Here is a 20,677-nt window from a genome sequence, read left to right as displayed (position 1 = left end):
ATATAGACACTACGCTGTTCTTATCTATAGTTTATGAAATAGTGATAACTTCAAAGTACCTATCATTACTGCGAAACGATTTTCGAATGAAACAAAGTTAGAATTTACAATGGCAATTCGTGCTGCTCCATTACCCTCTTGCGATACCTTCTCGTAGTTTCTCCTTCTGTTTATCGATTCGCGTATTTTAGACGATCAAAATTTATATCCTACGAATTTTTAGAATGTCCTTCCTCTCGTGACTAATCCTCATTAACGTCGCAATGATCTTCAATATCATAATTATTTGAAGTAATTAAAGATATCATCAATGAAATGCAGGCTTCCGTATAATTACGTTTTTTTTATCTTAATAACAGTCGACTAATTTAATTTTTTGTTATTCCCCAATTGCATTATTTTTTTCCTTTTGCGTAACAGCACCTGCATAACTTGGATAATTGAAAAATAAAGAAAAAGCTGATATGCAGACGTTTCTTTACAAGCACCTGCGTATTTTTAATTATCGCAAATACTGAAAATCTCGATACATCTTCCAACGTTAATTCGCATGAAAAACTCTTCGAAAAATGTTTACACATTTTTACCAATTGTAAGTACAACAAATCTTGATAGTTCTAACGTCAACTACAACAGATACTCGATCGCAGACGTTGTAACTTTCCGCGACGTATATTAAATCGAAAAATAGAAGACGAAATACGGAAGTGTACGATGATTAGTTTTACGAACAAACAACAATAGTTGAACAGTCTTTTATTAGGATATCCATAAAATTCAGTGTCTTTAGGGATCGTGCAAAGTTACCCTCATTGATTCGAAGATCCGCGGAAGCACCGCCCTCCTTGTTCAGGGGTAGAACGCTATTACGCTACAAGTATGGTGGTCGAACGACGCAATAAAGAAGCCAAGTGGAATCGGAGCGATCGTAAACGTTTGGGCAAATGATTCGATGTTAATCGTTCGATGAAGACGTCGTTCCTTCCTTCCGAATCTTCTGACTTAGAGGGTTTAGCGGTTTCTAACGTACAGCCACTTTTCAACGCGCGTCTCGTTCGATAGGATTTACGACGCTTTTGCAGATAATCAAGCCACCTCACCCGATTATTTATAGTTCGCTCACGATCGTTCGTTTATTTTTATGGATTGTTACTACGTTTTCCTTACGAGTCAATTCGATGTACGAATGGAAGACGCAGTGTCTTCGAACGCATCTTGTAGCCTCGTTCGAAGAGGAGTTTTTGCTTCAGACACTTCATAGAGTCGTTGAGAAAAATAAGTAAATATGATCGGAATATTTATGAGGTTTGGCCGGTGCTGCGAGTGTCGAAGAAATTTTATGAACGCTGAATACGAGAGTATGAAACGATTCGAGATCGATCATTTTCAAATCTTGCTCTTCAAACAAACGATAAAGGTGTCTTTCGCTTTGATTCTTCGGAAATACTTTCTCTTGCTAGATATTAATTAATTCCATTCTAACAACGAATTATTAACAACGACATAGGTAGCGAATTAACTATGCTAACTCTGTTATTAACGATTCGAAGCGAAGTACTATAAACACAAATGCATAAATCAAAAAGTTGAGTTTCATAGTCGGACAGACCCTGAAGACCAGCCAGTAATTTAACCAATTTACAACAACACGACTATCTACGAGGACAAGGAGATTCTGGGGCATTTTCATGCGGACGAGGGGCTTGCACGAAACAACCCCTTGCGTCTCGAAGGCTGCTGGTAAGCGCCGCCCTCCGATCGCCCGTAGAAACCCCCACTACGTTTGGTAACATGGTGGTGGTACGAACGACCCTCGTCGATACCAAGAGGGCCACGATAATGCCGTTTTGTTTCCCCACGAGAAAGCAAGGGCCGCGTACCACCATCGTCTCGTTTCGATTCCAAATATCCATCCCCGGACAGTCCATCACGATCGTTATCGAGAACGTCATCGATCCAGCGATCCTGCGCGATTCTCACGTGTTCGTGACAATTTTACCGCACGGACTTCTTCAACATTCCTCGATAGTGAATTTTAAACTTCATCCGGACCTTCGAACATTTCAAGGGAAGAACTCGAGGGAGCGATCGAGAGTCGGACACTGAGAACGCGCGATATACCGATCGCTGTGGCGGGTGAAAATTGATTAAAAATTAAAAAGATTTAATTAAGACTCTGAGGATTAACAAATTTAAGAATTCAAGGACTCGAGTATTCGGATAAATATCCATCTTCCTTCTTTTCGTAACGAGGCACATTTTTCGTTAACATGGAAAGATCGGAGTGGTTTCACGGATTTCCAACGACCAATTGCGACTTTCGAAGCGCAGTTATGTAGTGGTGCGAGTGTTGTCGTGATTTTCTGCCAGACATTCCTCCGAGTGTGATCGAGTTCCCTCGAAATCGGTCCAATCATGGAATTTCCATGGACCCTGCAGCACCAGACGGCCGATCCCGTTCAAAACCCACGGAGCCACCATCAGCCCGAGCATCACGAGGATTCTGGAATTAATCAAGCCGGCGCTCGTCGATTATTGCCCGTTGCAGGTAATTTCGACTGGCGGAAAAATGTGAAAAAATATCCGCGAGCAAATCGAGGCCGGCAGAACCGGTAGTTTAAATTTGGGAAAAATTTCTTGGAAACGGGAACACGTCGCTCGACCGGTTATTAAATATCAGAGCAGGTGGCAACGGGTATTATGCTTTTCCATTTTAGAATGGCGGTTTGTTGACTTTAGAGTCGCGTTATCGCTACGAAGGAATATTTCGAATTTCAAATAGTTCGAATGGAATAGCCTGTTAGATCCAGCAGAAGATAGAATCGCTAAGACAAGTAATATTTTAACATCTTCGACATTTCGATATCGCGTCGAGCAACATTTTACCAAAGCGATAAGAAAATTAAATAAAATGAGAATTTTAACAAGATAATATTTAAAACCGGCTGGCTTGCATGAAATGGGAAACGCGATTTTGCGTGTTCTTCCCCTCCAGTTTTCATGTTGTAACGTGGTATTTTATTCTTGCCTTGTGCTTTATTTGTTTTCGTGTGTTTTTTTTTTTTTTTATAAGACAGGTGAGTTTTATGATGTTCATTGTTATAGCTTCCTGTTAAATCACGGTTTTACGAGATCGTCGTATTGTTTGCACGTATCGCGTTATGTAACCACGTCGAATGTCTCATCGAGTTTCGCACCAAATCGAATGGCAAACTTCGGTAGTCACGGTGCGTTTTGGTGAAGCATGCTCTTATGCCATTTACCATATTTTTTCTTTTTCTTTGCCGATAGAAACGAAAGCGGTGTAATGTTCCCTCTCGAAATGTTCCTCGACCTATTAAGATATTTATTATTGTTAAATAACCAACTATTGTTAATTAACAAACGTAAGAAACGTGGTTGAAATAAAAGTGCAGGGTATTTTGTGGAACGATACAGTTTAAAAGCTGGCAGCAACTATCGAGCAAATAAAAGATATCGCTATCGACTTTGAAATCGTTTGAATAAATCTTGGATATCGAGTTAATTCATCTTTTCCAATTAACGGGTTAAAAATGCATACAATACGATTTCATTTGTAATAAACAGTCGTTCAAGGAAGCAAACGAACTTTTATCCCAATCTGATATTAAAATCTTCGAATGCAGCTCGTGCTAGACAATGGTTTGCTCTCGTGAATCTGATTAGAAATCGTAAATAAAAGGGATCATAAAAGCGTGAATTGAATGTAACAATGATACATACGGGTTAAAAAGAAAGGTAATTAGGGAATCGAAGTAATTATTTATGTCGTAAGTTTATCATTAGATGCATGTAAAATGGCGTAATTGTAATTGTGTTCGTGTTTTCCATTAGTCAAAGTCGGTTCTAGAGGGACCAACTATACCGTAGCGAAACAATGGAGAAACGTGCGACTGCGACTTTCTCCGATTATTAATGAAACGCTTTTTATTGTTATCGTAATGGCGATCCATAGATCCGTGCGCTTTGGCTATCTTCGTTCGCCGGAAACTTCCGGGAAGTAATATCGCTCGAAGTCACTGAAAATGAATTGTAACATGCAATAGTCGTTTTCTAACCAATAATACCGGTAATAGCGGAAGAGCAATATTTTTCTATCGAATCGAACGATTTGTACCATGAAGTCGTTAATTTACATTTCTTATTTCGACTCGAGTGATTTCCAAGTTATTTAAAAAAAAAAGAAAAAAAAAATTGAAATTGAGAGAAATTGCACGTACAATTCGGGCAACTGGAATTAATTTGCTTTTCGTTTCATATTACGCTCGATAACATTGCGCCCATAAAACAAGGAAATAAAAGAATCTACCTAAAAGAGAAACTATACATTAACTTATAAAAGTGCCGTTTCATCGCGGGATGAAAGGAACGTTATCTTGCTAACGAATCATCGTAATTCCTTCTAAATCTCTTTCGCCGTTCTAAGAGCCTAAATTAACACTTCGATTTAGTTTCAACAATCTTCCCATTTATAACGAAGCGAAAGAAGAGATCATTCAGAGGAAGGAAAATAAAGTAACATCTCGCGTACCGTTACTATAAAACTCTATCATTATATATCTATGAATAGACATACGAGTTTAACGAGTTCAATTCAACGGTTATTCGACAAAAAGCATCGACACAGAGATTCCATTATGTAAGATTATTTTAACAAGTTTCGCAAGTTCACAGTTACGCGATGTTTATTTCATAGCCAACCGCATACTCCGGCGAATTACTCCTTGCCAACTTCGTCCAAAAATGTCACTCGACATTCTCTTTCTAATTAAATAATTGTTCGACGAAAGTCTCGCAACAGATATTCTATTATACAAAGTTGCATAATTTTTGCTTTACAACTACATCACCTTCATCCGATATCTTTATACACTGATTGCACTTAGGTTTCATCGACGCCATCCTGAATTACCATTTATAAACCTCTCTAATCGCCACATCATGTTCTTTCTCCAATTAAACAGCTACTCGATAAGAGTCCTCGGTACAGAGATTGTCTATTGCACAAAATCGTGCAATTTTCGCCAATTCACAGCTGTACAACGTTTATTCGATATCTCTGTACATTAGTCGAGTGACCAAGCCGAGGACCCATCGACGTCATCCTGAATTGTCTCCCGTGGACCTTTCTAGTCGTCACGTCATGTTCTTTCTCCAATTAAACAGCTACTCGATAAGAGTCCTCGGTACAGAGATTCCGCCGCACGAAATTATAGAATTTTCGGGAATTACAGTTATACGATGTTTACTCGGTACACTGATCGAGCGACGAAGCTTAGGATGCATCGATGTCTCGGTAAATTAGCCCTCGTGAACCCCAGTTAATAGCCACGTGACGTTCTTTCGACACCTATTATCGAGCATCGAACTAAACGTGTGCCGCGTTTATCCGGTGAAAATCGCTGGGATTGCGTGCCCTCGTGGGGTTCAACACCTGTCGGTGGCCGGTTCATCCCTCCGTGACCCTGTAATTGCCGTGAAAAAAGTTGCGTCGAAGCTTGCGTTGCCCGATCGTTTAAGCGGTAACACAGTGAGTTCGGCAGCTGCCCCGACGATTAAGGGGGTGAAATCGTCGATTCGGCTCGATTAACTTCCTCCGTTTAAGCGTTCTTCCGGTTCTGCAAGCGGCTACGAGTATCAGAGGCCGAGTCTCACGGGTCAGTTGGTTGAGAAGCGATTCCGTGGAAAATTAGTTCCAGCGACAGGTGATCGCTGTAATTTCGATAACTCGACAAACGCAGTAGATCTCGTAATTCTACCATTGCAATTTCTAGAATATTTTAATCGAAGGAATTCAAAATATTTGCAGTTCTTTCGTTCGAAGAGATTACAAATTATACGAAATATTCTGCTGAAGAAAATCGAAGAGTCACTGTTAGAAGTTTGGATATTCTTTTCGCGAAAACAACGACAACGTTCCAGTCAGGTTCTTTCGTTGCACATCTAAAAACTATTAGAAAGTCCTTAGTTTGTTCTTTTGTTAAATACTTCTAGGAAATTTTTATATAAAATAAAAAGAGCCGAGGGAAGTATTTTATTAGACGATATCTCGAATATTAGAAAAGAAAAAAAAAAAACGTTCCGTCTGAGAGGACATTTTAGTACTCTGTAAGTTATATTTTATTCGGATCATTGCCGTGCATTTTTGTTGCAGGTAATTAGTATGATTATCAGTTTCGTAGACAGCGGACGAACTTTTTACGATGCCGAACGAAAGTGAGCTAATTTTCATAGAGGCGACACGGCTCGAACGGTTTACAGCGCATTTCTATTTGCACTGTCGGAGAAAGTCGACGGTGTCGGTGCACGAATCGTTTTGCATCGTTTCGGGCTCGATCGATCGAACCGGACGAGAGTCTGTCCATTTTTATGCCCGGAGAGTCGCAATTAAAATCGTGTCTTTTCTATTCTTGAACCCTGCAGGTTATTGACCAACAGAAGCATTTACATATGAAACTTCCTGTTTTGCGTCACACCGAATAAAAATAAAATGCTCGAACGAACCATACTTTCGTTCTTATTCTCACATTCGTGTTTGCTAAAGTCTCCTGAATGCAAAGTTACGAGAAATCTATCAAGCAAGAAGAGAAGGAGTAGTTTCAGGGAAGAAACTATCTTTCTATATAACGTTGCTTAACATTACGACGGTCAATAACACCATTATCTATTTATATATTTCCTTAATTGCTCATTATCCCTACCTTTTAACTTGTATTCCGAATATTCGTAGTCATCGAACTTCTCTAAAAACGCGACAAAGAATTTCGTTAATTCTTGACATACAAGCAACCATCGCGGTATTATTCAACGTTCTTTTAATCATTTTCGATTCAATTTATACTGTTGTCAACGTCGAAAAATATCGAAACAAAATTCTTGTCGACACGCGCGATTTCTGGTTTCAATTTCACGTCAAAGATCTTGTAACGTTATAAACCGTCTTTGCTGGTTAAAACGAGAGGACGAACGAAGTATAAAAATTCGATGATTGCAGCCGAATTAATATAATAAGTTGTCTTCTGTTGATTTCACTTAGAAACGTACACCTCCTACAACGATTATTTTCACATACTGCCTCTTGATCGTTACGCAACATTTCAGTGTGTTTCTGAGGGACGAGCATCTGCTTTTTCTTATCGTGCAACAGCACAGTTTGAAACACAATTAATCGATATTGCTGGAAGCGAGAATAATAAATTTTCGTGGCAAATCCTGTTCACCACACGAAAGCTACACGTGCAAATGATTACGTCGTCGGTATGGAACACGTGTCGCCTTCGGTAATATCAAATCTCACGTATACACACCGCCACGTGTCGATTACGTCTCGTTCGTGAACACGCTTAAATTTTACCGCTTTTATCCGGCGCAAGAATTTTCTGCGCGCGATTAGTTCTCGTTTCGTGATCACCGAGCAATCATTGCTACCAGCACTGACGCAACTGCACAGATAAGAGGTATAACGACGTCGCGTTTTAGATACATTGCACCTATCGAGAATATAAAGTAAGCTTGCTTAACTAAGTTCTTTAACTGTCATTAAATACCTCTGACCGAGTGTTTACAATTTTCGAAATTACGATCAGGCTCGAATGCTCAACTTATCGTCGAACAGGTTTTCTGGAAATATTCGTGAAATTCTTTAAATGAACGTAATGAAAAAATTTGTCAGAGTTCGCAAGTTTATTTGAAAATTCATTTTTCAATTCTTTCTATGCTGCTTAAACGAACAAATGTAACAAATCAGTTAGTCTTCATCCTTTGACGCGTCTTAAAGATATTTTATCGGTGCGCGTCTATCGGATGGAACATCCCGTTTGTAGCGCTCTGAATTTTTGCCCATTAAATGTTAAACACGTGCTGGAAGGATACACCCTTGACCTAGAAAACGGTAGCCGTGAACGTTCCGACAAGATCGATGTTCGATTGGAAAAGATGGGATTCGAAATCGTTCAGTCAAGGTTGCCCGTTGGTCCATCGAAACGTGAATTCGAGCCTGTTCGCGCACGAACTTACGTAAACACGTAACACTGTTAATGGAATCCACGTTAATTACATTGTTTGGAACGAGCTTCAATTCGGATGATTTCGTGGAGTTGCGATGGTCAGAACGATAAGAACTTCCGTTTGCTTCCGAAACTACGATTCCGCTTTCCATTACTTCACATGGAATTGTTCTTTCTGTTATCCGAAATATACGAAGCTCGAAACGGACAACGTTGAAAATTCTTCGAGAATAATCTTCGATTCATTGATCGAAGAATTATTAATCAAAGAATTCGACGAATTAAAACGACGGAAAAATTCAAATCGATTCTCCACTGTCGACTAAACAAATTTTTCTTTCTGTTTTGTAAAAACATCGGTCAGCTAACAGAGACGAAATGGAACAATTTTTTGAGAATAAATTTCCACAATTTCCGATTCAGATCGATCGCGTACGAAGCTTGGTGAATTAAAGAGGCGTAGGAAATTCAAATTCGATTCGCGATCGTCCTAATAATATTTTTCACTCGATCCTGGAAAAGTGGTAAAAAGGAAAATGTTGCTAAGGTCCGAGGAACGATCTTTAATAATACAGCGATTTTTACCTTTTAAGCCGGCCGATTTAATGTATAATCACCGCTGTTTCGAGTCGCCTAACGACTTCCTCTTGCTTTGTTCCTAATAACAATGTAATTATTACGCAAAAGGCAGAAACTCGGTGAAACTCCGAACTTGCCCGATGGTGTACACGCCGCCATTGGCGCTCACCGTGGAAAAAAGACAATCTTTTTTTCTTATCTTAGAAAGTTATTCATCCTGGCACGACGATTTTGCGCGGACAATGAAATTGTCCCGCGGACAAACGCGAACGTCCGTCTTCGTTTCTCACTTTCGCATCCCGTCTTCTCCTACCTTTTCTTCGCTTCTGCCTCTAGTTGAATCGAAAAATATTCTCCTCGCAATTTCACAAACGCTTTTTTCCTTTTTCTTCGCCTTCCTGCCCATTCTAAATATAACCTGTTCGTTTCTACGCTTTTTCCTACGCTTTTTTCTATCCTCTACTCTCTCGAAATAAATTAATGGGACGTTAAGAAGAGACGAAAAGGTAGATCATTGACAGTTTAATCTACTTTTCGGTATACCTTGGTGTAAAAGAAGAAAAAAAAAAAGAGAAAGAAAAGAGGGCAGTCGATAGACCGTGAGGTTTTTACGTATCGAAAACGCAAAATTGAACATAGAACGGTAATTACGTAGTTCAGTGTGACTTACTTCGTAAAAATGAGAATATATTTTCTCAGGTGGATTCGCTTAACGTCGAGAAACTGAACAAGACCGACAGTCAAGCAGTCAAAGTGGAAAAAAGACAGCCAAGTTATGAAGAATGGCTATAACACAGTGCGAGAACGTATAAAATATGTAAAGTAGAATACTCGTTATAATCTTTTTGATAGATAAAATCTAGGTCAAGCTCTATATCCTCGCATCCAGAAAAATGTCAATTCGCATTTACAGATCCGCGGATCGACAATCGACTTACGTAGAATCACCGCGTTTTAGATTCTCGTGTTTCAAAGATAATTGAAAACAATGTAATATTTCCATTGTTCTATCGTTGTCGATTGTGCGGCAAAAATCACACTTGTTTACCTATACATATACACGGCCGGTTGTTGTAATAATATTCAGATTTAAGTCCATCTTGCTGCAGCCCAGGGGCGGTGTTTGGTCGATACTTCGAGGAGGGATTGGTTGGCAACGACCCAACCACCGGTATAATTCAACCCTCGGATTTCTGTCGCGTATATTATATTGGCTTCAGCCTATATTACTCCCCCAGCGATTACTTGGCTGACCGTTTCAAAATGGTGAACGCTTCTTGCGTGGAAATTTTCGATTCGTTCTCTTCCTTAGAACGACGATAAATGGAATTATCATTGTCGAGTAAGCGGAATTATATTGCATGAATTTTTATGGAATACAGAATTTTTACTTGAAACGCGTACAGTCGCAATTATGTGCGATATACGTAGAGTATCGTTTAATTTATATTATTACGACACAGATTAATTATCAGAGTGCGGATTTTTCTGTAAATAAAAAGTCTCTCTCGATATAATTTCGATGACTCTTTCCAGATGTTTTCGTCCCTCTCCACTTTTTTCATGAAATTGCTTCGCAACTAGCTCGCTTTGCTCCGATTCGTTCGATAGAACGTGTACAAACGAAGTACGTAACACCGTGCACTTTTTTCTGCATTTGTCAAATTCTTCGAAACTTTCGTCCCACCCGTTGTAGACTATAACTGTTAAACTTATGTCGCTGTTTTTTTTTCTTTTTTTTTTTTGTAATTACACGATAGCGTTACTTTTGCTACGGGGAACAGAATTTCTAAGATATCGTAACTCTGATCTGTAATGGGAGATTTTTCCACAAGCGAATAAATAAATAAATAATTTAAAAAGTTAGAATCTAGACGTTTGATTTGCATACTAAATATCATAACTGTATTGCGTTGATATTAACGTTGATTGGTTTGCGGGAAACTTAACATCGTAAACGTGCACAGAATGCGTATACAAAAATATGCAAAACATGGAAAGCGTAATATTTGTTACGATACTCGGTAGATGAAATAAACTACACACGTTCCATTCTTCGGCTTGTGCTCTTAGAAGTATAAATTTCCATCAACATCCGCAGCTTAATCGTAACAAATATACTAAACTTTACGATATTTCATATATATTTGCGTGTTTTATGCATTCCATGCACCGTTCAACCTTCAAAATTTTTCACCAACGCGCAAAAATCCAGAGTCCAATAATTATCGATAATTCGGAAGCTTGGCGATCGTCGAAGAACAGTTGCCCGCTTAAAATTCCCACTTCGTTCGCCCCGCTATATCGGGACTAAATTCCCGAAAATGTGTAACGCGATTATGCAAAGCGATCGATGTACTTTTAGACAGCGTTCTTTTTATAGTAGAAGAGCCAATTACGATTTTTCTCACGCGTTTCCGTCCCAGTGCGTTCTTTCACCTTCGACGACGGTCACCTGGGATTCTCCTAAAGAGCCAACCAAATAAGAAAAAAGAAGATAAAGACAGGACGAAGAGAAACTGGAACGTACGCGAATTTCCATATTACAAAACGTCAGTCTATTTGAGCAGCTTCTAATTTCCTCCCGTTCCGCTCCAATTCCCTCGTATTCTTTTCTTCTTCTTTCTCTTTATTTATATCGTAATGTAGAAACACCGCGGAGTTATTTAAAAGGATAATCAGACACGCGGAATAGTTTCGTCATGTACGACGATAATTTATTATCTGCATAGGAAATATGCAAATAAGGCAGTTTAGAACACGTTGTCGCGGATTCTCGATCGATTACGACAGGTTTCTCTTCAATCGAATTCCACCACCGTCTCTGGATGCAGTGCTTTCGAAACGTTTCGAGGAAGAGGTAGCCAGAAACTGTTATGCGGCTGCCCGTAAACAGGTTCGCATGAAAACGTAAACTCGTTTTAATGTCCGCCTTAACGCGTGTCCTTGTTCCGTCTTTGCATTTTTATAGGCGTCGTGAGACATACAGCTGCACTAGCGCGCCGATGCGATTCCTCGAATCTCTGCGAGGAAACGAACAAAGAAGAAGAATTATTCCATCGATTACTTCGTTGCACCAGAGTTTAGAGTTTGCTCGTCTCGTTTCGCCTTTTCCTTGCGAGTTTCTTCGCGTTCGAAGCGACGTATCTCCGCCAGCCAGTACAACCGTGTTAAAGGCAGCTAACGAAACCCGAAATTGCAGATTCTAGCACTCGAAGATCTGAAAATTAATTACCTCGCGAGTTTGGAAATCGAAAAATTCGCAAAAATTCGCATTGAACGCCGAAAACCTTACGAGTTTGAAAATTGGAAGATTTGAGAGCTCGAAGAGTCGAAGGTGGGAAGATTTGGCAGTTCAAAGGTTCGAAATTTTGAAAAGTCGAAGGTTCCAGGACTTTTAAATCTGCGATTCGAAACACCAGACTTTTCAAGAACTTTTTTCTTTTCGCCTGAATCTTAATCGAGGGCCTGACAATATTTCTCGCTGGCAGCGACGTGCAAGCGAGCAGTTCGACGAACGAGTAACATGTTTGTCGGCCGGTCGTTGTTACGAACGTGATGACGTTCATTGATGGGTCGAGTTGGCTCGTACGATGCGTATTTTCGAACCGAAGTCTTAAAGGCGCCCTTACACTTGCTCCCTAGCATGAATGGCCGACCGGAAGCCACGAGTTATGACACTTGACATGGAGTCTTAAGCGCTTAAGTGTGGCCAAGCTGCGTGATCACATTGTATTCTTCGTACACAGGCGCTTGCAGTCGAGAAACATGGCCTGATTCTCCTGATTATTATTAATTTTAGTCTTCGCCAGATTCAGAACCAGAAACAATTTTACAAAACAATTGTTCGACGTTATACGAATTTCGTCGAATTGAAATTAAGCTACTTAATTACGGATTCTTATTACGGCAAGCATAAATTATGCTGTTCGATAAGATATTTTTATCTAAACACATTTTCCTGCAAGTTTCGGCATAATATTTTATACACTACGCGATATGCGAGTAACACGTGCAAACGGTGATCAGGCGATTCCTTATGAAAAAAACAAGGAGAAAACGCGCAACAAAATTTGTTCGTCGGAGACGTAGCTTTCGCGACAATCGAATTTCAACATTTATCGAATATACTTGAACGTGGTTAATTCCAGGCTAAATAGGAGAAAATAGAAATAATAGAATAGAAGATAAGTGGAAAACGTGGAATAAAATTGTCCCATAAAACTCACTGTTTCAGAGAAAATTTGGAAGATCATACGCGTGGACGAACTTTAAACGAACAAATTTTATTGCCCGCGTTTTACTCGTTTTCGCACGTAGAATAATCCGCTTCTGATCGTTTACTCGCGGCTAATTGGTAACTAGCGAAATTCACGTATATCAGACAGACTTACAAAATCAGTTTTCTCGAAAACTAAGCGCCGCGGGAATTCCATCTATATTTTCTTTTATTTTTTTTCGGAAGAAATCGCCTCGCGCATTGTACGCGTTATTCGACCGCATTCCGTGTAGCAAAATTGGATAAAACTCCCGAGTAAAAATTATTTCCTTTTAACCATCAACCTATGGATCACTCAAAACGCACAAACTTCCTCGTCGGATCTATGAAAACGATGGCACAATATTTTTCTGAAACTCAATCTTCTTTTTTACGTGAATGTTGAAACTTCAGATTCTGTTAGATCTTGGACCAAAAAGAAAAAAAAACTTATCAATTACTCGTTCTTGGCAATAAAATACGTTTGTTTGCGAAACTATTGTACAAGTTTCGTAGTTCAACGGTGAAACTACAAATCGAGATTTCTCTGCGATAGCGATCGTCGATCGGACTTTTCTCGTCCGAGTGGAACCTCGTAAATCAGAAAGCAACGCTGTGGTGTTCACCATGGAGGATTTTACGGGGAAGGAATTTACACGATCGAAGAAATTCCGGTGCGATTCTACCGCGATGTACATGTTCGTGTACGTTGACACTTTGATCCTTCGGCCGCATAGCCTTCCACCTCTAATTGGCCGTGAAATTCTCTCCCACTCGATGAACTCGCACTTTCTCTTGCACCGCGATCATTAGAATCCATAAGCTGCTTCCTAAGATTCCTGACATCGCGTATCGTTACTTATCGCTAGACTGCGAATTTTAATGGAAATTCGAATTGTTACAGAGTAAGAAAAGTTCAGTAGAAATTTACTTCACTTAGAAATCGTATCGAGCAACTTACATCGCATATTTCATACAGTTCTGCATGTTATACGCGTACTGTGCGCTCCTGCGTCTCTAAATTTAACGTTACTTGCTATTCTCACTAAATCGTGGATTTTAAAACGAAAACTTACGTCTTTTTGTACAGGCTATTTTTTTTTATAGAGAAATAGAATTTTAATAGAAATCTGCTTTATTTATTAGAAATTATAATTAATAGATACTTCACGTCGGATATTTTATATACAGGGTGGTTGGTAACTGGTGGTACGGGGTGATTCTACGTGAAAAAAGAAGTCGAAAATATGGAATAAAAATTTTTCGTTTGAGGCTTTGTTTTTGAGAAAATCGACTTCGAATTTTCGCTCGGTACGCGTGCGGTACGTTATAACTGATGTCACTGTAGATCGTTGTCTCGATGGAAAAATTTAAAGAAAAAAGAAATTAAAAAAAAATTTTTATTCTATTTTTTCGACTGTATAATATAATATACAGGGAATAAAAATTTTTTTTAATTTTTTTTTTCTTTAAATTTTTCCATCGAGACAACGATCTACAGTGAGATCCGTTATAACGAGACGCGATAAAGTGTACGCGTACCGGGCGAAAATTCAAAGTCGATTTTCTCGAAAACAAAGCCTCAAACGAAAAATTTTTATTCTATATTTTCGACTTCTTTTTTCGCGTAGAATCACCCCCTTTCCGCTTGTACCACCAGTTACCAACCAGCCTGTATATGTTTGCGTATTATTTGCATGCTGTATTTTTGCATTTCTAAACTCTGTTATATCTAGCTATCGTTAAACACTTAATGCTATGCGAATCGTTCAGAATAAAATTACAGCAGTTAATCATTGAAAAGTAGAGATTAGCGACTACGTTACGAGCATTAGTTGTTTCGAAGTTCACTTCGCGACTTATCGTTGTTCGACGTTGGAGTTGATTGGTTTAGCTTCTCTAGGTATTCGCGTAACAAATCCGCCAGAAAAGCGAAGACATAGGAAGACATAGGTTGATGGTAAAACGCAGTAAAATACGGAATTCCACAGAGACACAGAATTAGTGACTGCATTGTCCAATGATTTCGAAATCAATCCCTTAACGTGTGTTCGGCCGAGAGACCTTTAAGAAGACCTCGAGGTGAAATATGTTCGTGCCTCTACGTTGCTTGTTCTCACCTGTAACGCCTCGTTACTCCCACGCGGATGTCTCTCTCACGGAATACCTGAATTACCTGCATCCTTGTTCCTAAACGCAGCTCGCTGCAAGAAACAACTCGGATACGTAAACCAGGATACGTGTCGTTTCTCGCCTTTATTCGCGATTATATTCGAAGATCTAATTTTCTATCGAAGAAACCATCGGTTCAAAAAATTATGAAACTTTGGCAATATGCACAGGATATTGCATTACTTCTTTTTTCTTTTTTTTTCTGTTTAAATTCACCGTGAAAGGGAGAAATCGACACCTGAAAATCCGACTGTTTTACGATATCGCGTCACAACTCGGGAATCCCAAGAGATAGGAAAAAATGTTTCGGACAAAATTTACTCACGTTAATTAGGACTCTCATTTGGAGAACGATTTATCAACGTTATAGCGAGTTATAACGCAAGATCCAAAGCAATTGGATATTCACGTGTCGATTTCAAGCCTTTAAAATAAATTCGTGCGGCGAAAAGAGATTGCGTAATACCTGTACGTGTCTGCAAAATTTCACAATTTCCAGGATTTGGGGATCTTTATCTGTATAAGTATTAGAAGAAGAAGAGCAATTAGAAATTTTGTAGAAAATTCTTCTCTAATTTTCATCTTCTTTTACTCATCGCGCATTCGAAATACTTTGAACCTTGCAGGAACGGTTATTCGTTTTTTAATACTTCATAATAACAAACGAACGTTTCACTATCGTTTTCGATTGTATTAAACGATCGGCTAATACGTCGTAGACAATTTTTCTACTAAAACCAATTGACTTGGTCGTTCTATTATTGTGCTGTGTTTTCACATCGTATACCGTAAGACACCACGAGAAAACGTATATTTAGACGGGATTCGCGTTATCGCGATCTCATAAGATCTTTGCCAGATAACAATCGTGAGGTAGCAGAATGAAACATGGATTCTTCTCGTTTTACACAGGTCGGGGCGATTTCGTCGGAGGCATAGACAATGAGGCCCTGGACTTCTCGCAGTTGGAAGATTTCATCAACAGCGACAGCGAACAACCCGCCACGTAAGTGATATTTATCCTTCTACGTATTTATCTCTGATATAATTTTTTATATCTTCTAATTATTTTTTACAATTATTTTCTATCTTATATTCATCCAGAACAATAGAAATTTTTTATTTAAAAAATTGCTTAATTTTCGGTTAGAAGTTAATCATTTGATTAACTAGTTCGAAGGATATCTCGTGTTTTGTAGCGGATTTTTCAAAAATTTGGAAGCGCACGCTGACTGAAACGATAAACAGCTAAAAGATTGCGAATCGAATTCGTTTTTAATGAATCGATAAACAAGCTTTTCACGCCGACGCGACGCGTTAATTATTTCGATGTTGCAATTAACAGAAGCTGAGTTTTCTGCTTAGCTAAGATTCCTTTCCACGTTTGTTACACGATGAAAATGTCGCACTTTGATCAGACAACGCGTGATTTTAAGTTGTCTTTCTCTCTTTTTTTTTTCTTTGTTTTAACGACAACGACGTTTGACTTGAACTGGAAGCCATCGTTAACGCCTACATCACAGAGACACGTGTTCGTGTGTAACAACGTTGAGCAAACAGAATCTCCATTGCCATGATTCGTCAGTGTGTTCTACTTATCAATCTCTTTGCATCGACTTTCATGAATTCTTCGATAAGAACGAAAATTTGTTTGTACATTTGTTTGTCAATTTTTCAAATATTTACAACTTTTACAATATACTGCAACTAGATATACATTTTCTAAAATATTGAAATCACTGACTTACATACGTAAGTGTTGGTGCAAAGTAAAATTTTTCATGAAGAAAGTGGCTCGCAAAAGTATTCGTACCTTTGTCACGGCAAGCTTTTATTATTTATATCGCACCTGTTGTATTAAACGTTTTGAAATTTTATTAACACTGTAATCTGACGCGACTGACATTATCATATCGCAGGATATTTATATAACAGCGGCAGGATGTTCGTTGTAAAGTTATATTTAGTAAAAAATTAGATACACGGTATGGATAGTTACTTTAAACATATGAAAAATATTACAAAAGTACCGACACTTATTAACATTGTGGATGATTACACGTTTAAGTGGTTTTGCTGTCTCCGCAAAGTACATACTTGTAACTTCTGTATATATTTCCAGAAGCGTTAAAATTTTTCCAACATGATCATGACAGTTGGGTGTCATTACACACACGTAATATATCCATGAAAAGTGTACGAGCGCTTCCGTCAGTCACTGCAATAAGAAATCTCCTACTATTTGCGTTTGCAAATTATTACGTAAAACAAATCCAATAATTCGTAGAAAATATTAGATTGCCCGAAAAGTGTCTTTCTATTACAGACACGTCTTTTACGACGATGCATCATTATACGATCATGAAACCTAATCTGTCGAACGTTGCGATCTTTATTTTGATAGAACTACAATTTTGATAAAATAATATAAAACGAAAAATATCGTGCATCCATTATTTTCTTATAAAACTTTATAAGAAACTTTTCGGACCACCTAATACCGTAACTATACGTACACACTTTACGCTCGAATACCAAGAAAATTATAAAATAACGTGGAAGTTGTAAAATAATTACTAGAAAAATGTAAAAGGATCTACAGCAAGTTACTTCTCGAAATTATTACATACGTACAACAATATACTTGGTAACTCGAAAATACTCGATCACCGAATACCCATCTGTAAATTGCTCACGATTTACGTATTTATCAACGTTCCCCTGCTCGCCGTATTCACAGCTTACAAACGCCACACGCAAATTGACACTTTCATCCGGTGCATCTGAAAACATTCGATAAAAACAGATAATGGAAAACTTATGGCCGACAGTGTACACGTCTGCATAAAACGCGTGCAGAAGAAAAAGGATGGTGCACGCGTGTGATAGACACGAACGTACGAACAGTCGTGGAGTACAGTCGTCGAACACAATAATCGTGTATGTATAGGAGCGTGCACGCGTGTAGAAAAAGCAGACAGATATCGCGTGGTAGCGACCGCAGAGGTGTAATGATATAATGACAGAGACAGGCTGGACGGAATTGATGGAATCAGTGCTTGCCGTGTTAGGCCTGGTAATCCAACCTAACGCACTCGTCCCATTAAAGGCCCCGCGCTGATCTCAGAAACAGATTTCATTCACGGATCAACCGAATGGAAGCTCTTCACCCTTGATCCCTGTTGCGCCGCGGGTCAATGGGATTAAAACCGCTGGAAATTGTCTATTATAGCTTCCATTCCGTGTTTCATATGCGATTCTGTGCGACTTTCGATGGTGCGGTTGTCTCGAAATAAATTTCGTTTGGCAAAATCAAGATTCATTTGGCAATCGAGGTAAGGTCGGTTGGGACTACGATAGCTGGAAAAATGCTCCATCGTAGCTTTCGTTCGGTGTTTCGTATATTTTTGGGGGGGAAATTTCGAAAGTTTCGAGTCTTGGAAAATAAAGGTTGTTTGGGAAAATGAAACTTGAAGCGTGATCTCTGTTGCGTCGAGGGTCGATCGAAACAGCTGGCAATTGTCTAACGTAGATAATTCGAACATTTGTCGCTTTGGAAATTTAGAGAGACAGCAAATTGTGAATCAAGTGACTGGTCGAAAAGGAATTTTGTTTGAGAAAATTAATCGAATGTCAACTGTTTAAGAGCGATCCCTGTCGTGTCAAGAGTCAATAGAGTTAAAACAGCTAGAAATCGTCCAACGTAGGTCCTACGTTGCGTGCATGATTCTGTAGAAAGTTGAAGAAGTTGAAGGATTTGTGTAGGACTCTAAGACGCTTGGTAACAGGCTATCGAGTACAATTTTTATGAGCTTCTATTGCAGACGTAAAATTTGGATTAAATTGAGAATCTGAAGAGCGAGGAATTAAGGATCGAACGAATTAAGAAAAGACGTTAGATTTAGCTTTGGTAAACGATGTTATAATATCAACGTCACGATACTGTTTACTGATCGCCACGAACGGGAGATAAAATTCTTTCCAATAAACTGTTAGTAAGGAATGCATAAAAAAGGAGAACGTAATTGTTCTTGAGCCAAGAAGAAAATATTCAATGGTAATTGGTACAAGTTTCAAGGATTCGTGGATCTGAAATCGCGACAGGATAATTGCATAATTACGAGGAGCAACATAATCGTATCTATTATTCAATGTAAATCCTTGTTTAGATCGTGTCAGGGAAACGGAATTCGTAGAAAAATCTCGAACGGAAAATCCGAAAATCCAGTTTTCTCTCGACAGCAGACAAACGCTAATATCGATAAGAATACATTGAAACATCGAGTAATTTGTTTATCATTCGTTTATCGATGATAATTATTGCAGCCGTCGATATCGATCGATTCGTTAAGTTCCAATCATTCTTTTCGAGCAGAGTATCCGCTTCGTATATCGAGCCTTAACATAGGAAAACAATTTACTTGAAATAAACCTATAATTAATAAGACAAGAGTATGATTGGATAATGACCTATAGCGCATAATTCATTTCCTTAGACGATACGTTGGAAGATGTAAACGTCCGATAAATTCCTGCGATCCTTCCATCATAGGACCTCTGTTAATCCACAGCAATATAAAATAAAAGAAAAACTTCTACGCTTCTAAATTTGTGAACTCTTGTACGAAACAGGCGACTATTCCGGTATTCTGATACCTCATAAAAATCGTAGCTTATGATATCTCATTTTATTAGCACGGAATATCTCGCAATTTTCAGTCGTACGATCAAATTCTCATCCCATTGTGTACCATATTTTTACGCTGCAATTACACGACTAATTATTTCATGGTAGATATTTCGCTGATACATTGGCGCATAATGAGAACGGGGGTGGAACGACGACACACGGTGGTCGTGTGGAGGCGGCAACCGCTCAACAACCACCGTCTCGATTACCATCGCCGATTACCCAAAGTCATCCGGCCTCGAGTACGTGCACATCCGGTACCACCACTGTACCAAATGGCGCCGCTTACAAGGATCCGCAATCGTACGTTCACCCGTAAGTCGAGTTCGCCTAAGGCGAGGGCTAGAATGTCAACCTCGTGGATTAAGCAATTCGAAACCATTCACGGTTTAAATCCTTATAAATTGATACTCTCTGAGAGCCATTTTTCTGTGCGTGTAAATAATCTAACGGTCGCCATGCAGGTAGAATCTCTTTTTTTCCTTTTTTTTAATGAATATTTACGCTGGTTCTTTTCTTTTTTAATTTTATTTAAAACTACAGGCAACTTAACGCGATAGAAATCGGAAACGGTTATGTCACTTTGTAACGGTAACATAGAGAAGAGGCTATTAAGGAAATTAGAAATTTTGCGATAAATAAATCATTCGTACTGACGTTCTAACATCGATTCATACTCACGATTGGTAGGATGAAATTAGTAGGAGAATTATTCAGAAGTTTGAAACGCTTTAGCTGGCTGTTTTGTTGTAGACATGCTTTGCCAGAAAGCCCACCGGACAGCGGCAGCGAACCACCGTATTCTCCGCCAGGTCACAACGACACACAACATGTACATTCACCGCGTAAGTTCACAAAATATTCTGTTAAATATTCAACGACGCTGTGTTCGATGTTTGATCGATAGATATTCCTACATCTAACTACAAGTTCATAAAAATATTCCAACTT

At 38.9% G+C, this 20,677-nt stretch overlaps 1 protein-coding gene across 8 annotated transcripts in view; it reads left to right on the top strand.

Annotated features, from left to right (window-relative positions):
* Positions 1–20,677, top strand: part of LOC117210045 (myelin regulatory factor-like protein) — a 68,508-nt gene that overhangs the window by 37,378 nt on the left and 10,453 nt on the right. For 6 of the 8 annotated variants that reach the window (XR_004488035.1, XM_033452635.1, XM_033452636.1 and 3 more), the window contains exons 2-4: positions 15,949–16,042; positions 19,832–20,041; positions 20,480–20,571. Coding sequence is in view for 7 of the 8 variants with exons in the window: in XM_033452635.1 (XP_033308526.1) it covers positions 15,949–16,042; positions 19,832–20,041; positions 20,480–20,571 (396 nt within the window). In the remaining variant the exon portion in view is untranslated. Of the gene's footprint in view, positions 1–15,948; positions 16,043–18,172; positions 18,372–19,831; positions 20,042–20,479; positions 20,572–20,677 lie in introns of those variants that run through there. The other 2 variants (XM_033452639.1, XM_033452641.1) reach the window with 2 other exon arrangements.

The sequence above is a fragment of the Bombus bifarius genome, unplaced genomic scaffold (genome assembly GCF_011952205.1).
Source record: "Bombus bifarius isolate JDL3187 unplaced genomic scaffold, Bbif_JDL3187 scf7180000008199, whole genome shotgun sequence".
Taxonomy (NCBI): domain Eukaryota; kingdom Metazoa; phylum Arthropoda; class Insecta; order Hymenoptera; family Apidae; genus Bombus; species Bombus bifarius.
This window is presented reverse-complemented; position numbering and strand designations above follow the sequence as displayed.